The sequence below is a fragment of the Aulostomus chinensis genome, chromosome 5 (genome assembly GCF_037954235.1).
Source record: "Aulostomus chinensis isolate RoL2024-O1b breed Wild chromosome 5, RoL_Achi_v1.0, whole genome shotgun sequence".
Classification (NCBI taxonomy): domain Eukaryota; kingdom Metazoa; phylum Chordata; class Actinopteri; order Syngnathiformes; family Aulostomidae; genus Aulostomus; species Aulostomus chinensis.
This window is the reverse complement of record NC_141324.1, coordinates 27024810-27033841: the sequence shown is the minus strand read 5'-3', so window position 1 is coordinate 27033841 and position 9032 is coordinate 27024810. Positions and strand designations below refer to the sequence as shown.

The 9032-nt window shown below is 41.7% G+C and overlaps 1 protein-coding gene across 1 annotated transcript in view; it reads left to right on the top strand.

The window, feature by feature from the left end:
* The first annotated feature begins 938 nt into the window (after positions 1-938).
* LOC147261966 (guanine nucleotide-binding protein G(olf) subunit alpha) overlaps positions 939-9032 on the top strand; it is a 50786-nt gene continuing 42692 nt past the window's right edge. Inside the window, exon 1 of the mRNA XM_086204300.1 lies at positions 939-1752. Coding sequence (XP_086060426.1) covers positions 1245-1752 — 508 coding nt within the window. The 5' untranslated portion in view covers positions 939-1244. The remainder of the gene's footprint in view (positions 1753-9032) is intronic.

The following is a 9032-nucleotide window of genomic DNA, read 5'->3' as shown; positions in this document are numbered from 1 at the left end:
AATTCAAAATTAGCTGAGGAGACCAGGAGATCCAGTTTGCTGACCAGCTCACACTTCTTTAAAGTGATGGCTGTGCTTATTTATGGCTTGGAAGACCCTTTCGTCTTAGAAAAAAAAAAAAAAAAAAAAAAAAAAAAAGCTTGATAAATGACATTTAGATGATAAATCATAAAAATGACACCTATTGTTCATTAAAAAAAAGGAAATCAAAAGCACTGCCATCAAGCGTGTGATAAGTCTGCATACTTAAAACCTTCCTTAAAAAACTTAAGTCTGCCTTTTCATGTTGCATTTATTGCTGTCTCAATTTCTAAACGGCTGTTTAATGCATATATTTATGTTGTTGCCGTCACCCAGACACCAGACGGCTAAACTGACACGTTCTAGTTTCAAGTCGTTCTCTATTTTTCCTCCATATGTCTTTTTTTGTTGTTGTTGTTTTTGTTTTCATGGTCCCCACTTGGTTTCTGTCTTTATTGACTTGTAGGTCAAATGTGATGCACATTAAAATGCATTATCTGTATGAAATGCTCCATATCAATAAAGTTTTATTGACTGTCATATAATATCCAATAATGTGTCCTGTGGGCAATATATGCATTATAAATAAATGGCTGTATTATTATTATTATTATTATTATTATTATTATTATTATTATTATTATTGGAGAAGTGGGGAGGGTACTATTTGTAAGAAATATATGAAAAATAAATTAGAAATAATTTGGCCCAAGAATGAAGGAGCATTATGTACTGGATCAGATAATGAGGAGCAGGTCGGGGAGCCACGGAGGTATGTGTCTTTAGAAATGCAGGAATGAAATGTGAGGAATGAAAATCATGACCAGCATTCTCGAAATGGCCATACTGTAGTAACGTGACGTGCCATGCATTGCACCTAACAACTGTGCAGTCAGATTGTTGACTGTCTGCGCAGCGGATAGCCGCGTTTTTCTCCAAGGTTGTGCTTTTGGTTACTTACGGTAAGGTGGACCCGCAGTGTCCACTAAAGGATCAGGTGATCCGCTGACTACGAAGCGAAGGCTGACTGGGGAAAATGCAAGATGACATATAGCAAATGTCGGAGCATAATTCATTCACGATTTCGGCTCAAATCCGGACTTAAAAGGCACCACTGGAGCTCCAATGTAACGATGGCACGTTAGGGCCGGTGGCGCAACTGCGATTTTTTTGATATTTTAATTTATGAGAAATCACATTCACAGACAAATATTGGTTTCAACATGGGGTTGTGCTACAGTTTGCGTCCACGGCTCTTCGGGGACCTGAGCGGATCTATCTCCAACGCTACCTCGGACTCGGACCAGCCTCCGGACGCCGCTGTGCCGACGCGCGCCGGGGGAGCTCGCCAGGAAGACACCGGGGGATGCGGGGAGACTTCGTCGCTACGCGGCGGCGGCGGCGGCCCCGTGCGCCCCGGGGACCCTGCCAGGCTCTCGGCCGGGGAGCACCGCCGTGGAGACACTGGTACAGACGGTGTACTCATTCAAAACGGAGGTGGCGGCGGCGGTGGTGGAGGAGGAGGCAGCGGTAAGGGGACGGGGAAGGACCGCGGCCGACGCTTGCAGCTACTTCAAAAGACGAGCACCCAAAAACAGAAAAACTGGGACAAATTACTGGTGGAGGAGAAGGAGGCCGAGAAGGAGGCGAAGAAAGTCAGTAAGAACATTGACAGGGCGCTGAAGGAGCTCAAACGGGAGTATAAACAGACGCATCGGCTGCTGCTGCTCGGTAGGTTGTGTTCCGTCCTCTCCGATGTTGTTGTTGTTTGCTTGTTTGTTTTTTTATTATTAGAAACCCAAACGTTACCGGCCTTTCCAGAAATTATGTCACTGCTCTGGCGAGGCCTCATGCCACATCTGCTGGCTTGGCTGTGAAGACTACCCCCCGCGGCTGTCACTGACAAATGATGAAGATGGACGTTTGACCGCACTCTCACTGGGGCCTGCTGTCCTCTTATCGCTGCATTAGGGGAATTTAAGAATGTCAGCTGCACATGATGTAGTCATGTAAATGGACCGTTACGTAAAGACTCCTAGACACCTCCGGTATCTGGGCCATAGTGCTCCAATGTAGTAGTGAAGGTCCGGTAGTGGTACACATGTTCCGGGGACAGACTACCGGGACCTGGCTGCTGGTTTTAACGGTGGATCTTAGTTTCGGTTCTCGCTGAGCTCAGAGGAGACGGTAATAGAGAACGTAGTGGTGGTGGTGGTTTAGCACAGAGAGACATTTATGGTTGGGGCCATGGTTGCTTTGAAACTGGCATGTAGTGTAGTGTAGTATAGTAATGTAGGAGAGTGTGACGTCACAGCGGGGCCTACCAACCCCTACAAATATATGTAGTCTAACAGGATAATGTATTGATGCACAGTAAAGTTGTGTAGGATACTGCATTGGTTTGTAGCACTTATTCCACAGAGTAGACATCACTTAGCTTTTAACAACTAGCCCATGTTTGCTTTGACAGTGGCACCCTTCAGTGTGCAGTAGTATAGTGTAATAGTATCTGTCCTGGGACCGGCACAGTAATCTGATGTATGAATTGTATTTCCTCCCATAAATTCTAGTACATAGATGCTAGTGAGCCATGACATTTTAGCTATTAGCACGTGTTTGTTTTGATGAATGATATCATAGGTCTTAGTACATAATGGGATTCTGTAATCTGGGAAAACACTCTGACATTTACTGTGTTTTTCATTCTAGTAAAAGAGAATAATATATTTAGCGATGTTACCACAATGCTGTATGGTGTAATGCACAGTATAATCTAGTAAGGTACCCTCCCCTAAATATACATTTTGACATTACAAAACATTGATCTGTAGGATTTGACAGTTTTGCAGAATAATGCGTCATTTTTGTGGTATTTAGTCTACAAAGAGTAGAAATTACTTATCTTTTAGCTGTTGGGCCGTGTTTGCTCTGAAAACAATATACCATGCTCTAGTATACAGTGGTATAGCGTTAGAGGAACAACTCAAGGCCTTATGAAAGTAGGAAATTTCCCCCCAGTAGATTCTAATATCACAGAATAGAATGTATCGGTGTAAATAGTACCAGTGCTTCGTCAGTAGTGAGGAGCGTGGTAGGATTCCGTCTGTCTCTGCGTGTAGACGCGTCTTAGCATCTGGCTGTTAGCGCATATCCACTCTGACAAATACTGAAATATAGAGTAGTACATGGTAGTTTTGTGTCAGCGGTGAAAATTGTCTGACATATTTATAATATTATCCACAGCAGAGTATTGTATTCTGATGTATAATACAGTAGTGCTTCATACCGCAGTACCACTCTGGTACAGTTTAGCCTATATTTCATTCTAGTATGGTAGAGTACAGTCTAGTATATTCTGGTATATTATGATAGCGCTGGATGCTGTAATGGGGAATATAGTTTAGTCGTGTGTGTGTGTGTGTGTGTGTGTGTGTGTGTGTGTGTGTGTGTGTGTGTGTGTGTGTGTGTGTGTCACGAAGCCATTCGTTTAAGGGGCTATTCAATATAATTTGAGCAAGCTTAAATTATTCCAGCTTAAAACAAAAATTGCAGTATTTCTCAGCTGCTATGTGATCATAGTACCGCTGATATTGGTTTTGAAAGCATCAGTTATGGCCGCTTGATTGCCACCATCCTGAGGTATCTCAGTCAGGTAAGGACAGAACTACCTGACTCACGTTATGTCCCTGAACCATAGATATGCTTCCAGGTACACATTCTCCTGCCTCTCCAGCCCCACGGTGTTTATGATGTATTGTAAAAGTGCTCAGTGTGTTTCTCCACGTGTCGGGCCAGACTTTTACCCATCCCTTGTACACCACAATCCCACCATTAACCCTCTAGGACTGGAAGTGGAACCAGTAAGAGAGATCATCAGAGGCCGGTTCTCACATCTCTGTTTTAAAACAAAACAAAAAAAAAGCGAGAGAGAGAGAGAGAAACAGAAGAAGCATTACCGAGTCAGCAGATTGACGCTAAAAAAATCACATCATCTATCTGCTTTACTAATTGCTGGGCTTTACAATGAAAACAGTTAAATTTTATTGCGTAAAACGCATCTCGCTAATTACCCAGAGAGAGAACTGGCTCACCCTAACAATGTCACACAGGCAAGTGTCACACATGTTCATGAGCTATACTGTGATTTCAGCCTGTCATTACGGTTTCAGCGGCGCTCTTCAGCACTGTAGAATCACAATTGTTTTCAGCGCCATCTGTCCCGGTACACCCAGGAGCTTTAGCATGAGCCACAAGCCGCTTCTGTTTTTTTCCTGAGAGGCCTTCGGGACTCTATACCCTCCAGGTCTCCAGTAGGACTCTTGTTGCATGCCAGAGGACGGAGGTGGTTTGAGTTCCTCTGAAAGTGGACACCTTTCAAATAGTGTAGCATTTCAAGGAAACGTATTCTAGCTAATCTGGGTCACTTTATCTGTTTGTATTCGCCACAGGTATTTAGTTGAATAATGATTGCCATAAGGAACTCTTGTTTATACCAAACGGGCTGCTATTTTCAGCTTGTGCTTGGACTGGAATCCAACAGATTTATAGATAATTATATTTTCTTAATGTTTGGTCACGAGGAGCAACTGCAGCATCAACCACATGTTGACATTTTAGCGAGTACATCCAGAAGAATACAGGATATGTGACTTCAGAAAAAAGATTATTTACAGTAAATATCTCAACTCTGTTCAGTTTTAATGTCACATTTTCAAATCCAGCATGGTTCAGCCCCAGAAGAGCCTCTCTTTACTTTGCAAATTAAAACTGTCTCTTGCGCTATAAACCACCATTGAACAGTTTATGTAATTCAGACACGCCTAGAAGGCACTCAGAGAGCGTGCACCTCCGCCAAGGTGAACTTTTGTGCTCAGGTCCTAATTAAAGTTACAAACAGTGATGAGTGGACCCCCCCCCCCCACACACACACACACACAAACACCCACACACATTAGCGTGTGTGTGTGTTTTGTTGGGCAAGAAGGAGGTGAAACATGATAATAACCTGATTTTGCATGAAGGAGCAGACTAAAGCCACAGTCCTGCAACTGTCACTTCCTGCCACATCCACGAGGTGGTGCTAGAGAACATCTTTATCATGTATTATGAGTGCATCAGGTGAAGAAAACAGTTTAATTTTGATGTAAATCAAAAGTTTGTGGCATCAGGCTTACTTCCTGTAACCGCTAGGTGGCACTGTGGGTTAAATTCAGCCTGTAGATGTCTAATTTAGGAAGTTTGGAAAAGATCTCACCACATAAAGTCCAGTTACTGCACAAGTATCAAGATCAACTGTCTCACCACAGTAATACGTTTGAACTAAAACTCTCAGTGTTCCCTGTAACTTATCACCAAGTTCTTAAGGGGTTTCTCACCGAATTTGAGATGGATCTGGTCGACCAACTAGGAGGAGTAAGTCAAAGGGTAAAAAAACATCTCATTTCCTGTCGCCACCAGGAGGCGCTACGACTAATCTGCCCCCAAAACTGAATGCTTTCTCTCTTGACCCAGTCTCCTGTAGTTGTTGCATAATCCTGTCCACAGATAAACGTCACCAAAAAAGAAAAATTACCTCCTTGGCAGAGGTGAGAATTCCTGCAATACTAAAAAAAAACCCCACAAAACAAAACATGCAAGATTAGGGGTTCATAAAGAGGCAAGACAATTGATATTAAAGTTCTCATGTTTACAGTCTGGATCGAATAGTCTTTCTTTGGGGGATGAATACAGGAATACACGGATGGGAAGCGGAAGGCGAGTTCCTATTATATCTTGGAAAGGAAGTTTCTTTATTGTTAGGTCTCTTGGATCAGATTCTGTGCATGGCTGTGATATTATCTGTTGCAGCTTTCCTCGATGTCCTCAACCAGCCATTTCAAATCGCAGCCTTATCACCTCATGAGGGCCAGAACAACAGGCTTCTGCGAGCAACGTTGCTGAAATGATCACCCAAATGAACCAGGAAGGCTGTAACTACTGAGGCAGGAAGTTGTGGACGGACATGTTAAGTCACCCCCAACACACACTTTTATATTTGGGCCACTATCAAGCATGTGAAAGTGTAATTTGGAAAACCTTTGCACCAGCACACAGTGGAACATATGGCCCTCCCTGTCAGATGCAAGTAGAGTCAGGTGAACTTTGCTTCTGTCTAAATTGGTTTTATCATTGACCATCGCTGAACTTTGCTACCGACTGCATCAGTTCCCAGTTACTGTAATGACCAACAAGAGGTACTGGAGTATGAATGATTGTCATATTTACAATTCTGATTGCAGTGCTGCAATGTGAATTGTCCTCAGGCTCGTACCAGTTGAATCAAAGTGACCTGTACTGGGGGGGACATTGGACTGTGATTGCCCGTCAGGTTTTGCTTACAGTGTCATTCATGTTTTATCAAGAGTCTCTGTCCCAGAGTGTGCTATAAAGTTCGGCGCCGCCTCAGAAAACTAATCAAGGAGGCTAATTTTAGCATTTTACAGTACATGCTTCAATTACAGTCGGGGCTGTTAAATAAGTCTAGAAGATTTATACATCAAAAGTAACTCGAAGAGGGCAGAGATTAGCTCTAATTATTATTATCGACCAGAAAGCACATGTGTTCCAGTGTATTTAATTCAAACCAGAAACAGCTTTACTGATGTATAATGGACATACAGCTAAAATAAGAAAAACAGCCTGTACGTATAAAACATTTGAAATAAAACTATGTACAGGTGAATGGTATTAATTAGGTATGTGTGATGATATTTGAACATCATCATTACAAGATATTTGTCTTAAAAAATAAAATATATATATATATATATATATATATATATATATATATATATATTCTGAGGACAAACATATGACTTAAACGCTTTTTAAAAACAATTTCCAAAAACAGTTGATACATGCATTTATCAAATTCCTAATGTTTACATGTGCTTTTCAAAATATAAATATCTTATAATCTTGTTAGCATTTTTGTCTGAAGTATTATTCTGGTATGTCTTAAAAGTATTGAATGAAAATGTGAAACTTGCCGGCATTTGGAAGTTCCATCTACGCTGGAGATGAAATGTCCAGGCTGCAGAGTAAGAACTAGCATCACAGCTTCGCCCCAAATATTTTATTAGACGACCCAGGCGGTACACAGGAAGTTGTATTATCAGCCCTATTTTGAAAATATCAAACTGTGGAGAGTACTGCAATACTTTTGTACCATATTTTATTGCAGTATACGGTGATGAAATGGTGACTTATGTATCTTGGGGTCCTTACCAATACCCGGGCCCATGAAATAGGCCTTGAACTTTATTCAAATTGTTGTTTGTTAAAAGTCTTAAACGTGTCCTGTGTGAACCTGCAGGAATCGAGAGGATATTTGCAGTTTTGGCCATTAGAAAGTCACATCTTAGCCCAGCCAATCTCCATTTTAGTCTCGTTTTGAGGAAGACACAGCATGGTAACCATAAATATTGCATTTTCAGTTTCTGACAGTGGTCACAGCATTTGTACAGTACCACATCTGGCCACTAGAGAGTGATGTAGGCCAGTCACTTTTTATGACCTTGCACGTAAAGGTGGGGAGACATGATTCCCTCCCCATTAGGAGTGTGTGTGTGTGTGTGTGTGGGGGGGGGGGGGGGGGGTTTGAAGAGGTTGTGGTGGTCATATTTTCATACTTGTATGAATGAAGCAAAGGTTCCAGTACTAATTTGCACAATACACAACTTTGTCACACTCATTTCACTATGGAACTTGTATTTGCATCATGTTTACATAATGTAGACAATAACAGCACAATTCTTGTTCAGTGTTACACAAGCGCTGGTGCTTGTCTCATGCTGTTGAGTAACATGCATGATAAAGGGATACTGTACACTTTTATTGCGATTCCCGCGTCTGACCTGTATGCAGTACAGAGCCACTCCATGCTGAGGCCTGTCCTACTAACTTTCACCAGTAGCTCTCCAGTGAGAATACTCCCTCCGTCACACATGCAAATGTACTTCCAGAGACATTCATCAAGAAGTGTTTCTACTCCTGTAGCCTAAAATAGCACGATGAGTTTTTGGAGATTTTGCAGTGTTGTTTGCTGCAAAATCTAACCTGAACAAACCCACACCTCATTCTGGTGGAGTTGAGTGGAAGCCACAGCGAGCGTCGCAAAAAGGTCAGACCATTCAATACAAAACAGACAGGTTTTTTTTTTTTTTTTTTTTTTTCTTGATGGAAAAACCAAAACATTCACAGACAGTTTAATTATTCTAGTAGTTATTCTGGTTTGGAGACTCTCTGGAGAAAGAACTTTTTCACATGTCATAAACATACAGCACTTTTTATGTACACAAGCAAATTCCTGCTGCACTCTGAGGTGAATTCACAGTACTTTGTCGTATTGGCAGGTTAAAAAAAAAAAAAAAAAAAGAGTTGTTAAAAAAAATAAAAGTACGGAGTCAGCACCAAGTGAAATTTCTCCAACATGTATTTGTGAAGAACATATGTGACAGCATGTAAACATGGTCACTGACTAACTTCATTATGAGACTGACTGTGTGCTCGCTTTTAAAACAATTGAATTAGTCTTAACCCGATTTCTTCATTGTTTTATATACTTCTTTACTGCTTGTGTCCCACCAACTCATTTAGACTCCCTGCATCATCTGTTAGGCTGCAGTGCTGACTCTGTCATGAGCCGCTCAAATTGTTCCACATGTTTATCTTCTATTGTATCGCCTCAGTTTTAGCTTATGGATTTGCTGAAACAATTATACAGGGCTCATTTATTTGTTAATCTTGCTAGGGGAAGATTATTCTTGCGTGCTGTGGATGAAAAATGTGGTTTATGGGTTTGGGATGTTGTTCGAGGGCACTTCAGCAGCGCCTTTTACTACAGGTTGCACGATTTGAGGTCTGGAGCGCTGCTACGGAGCTTTACTGGTTTTTGACCAACCTGAAACATGTCCAGTCTACACCCATGACACTTTTTGGAGGCCTAGGGAGGTAAAAATATAGTTTTCCCT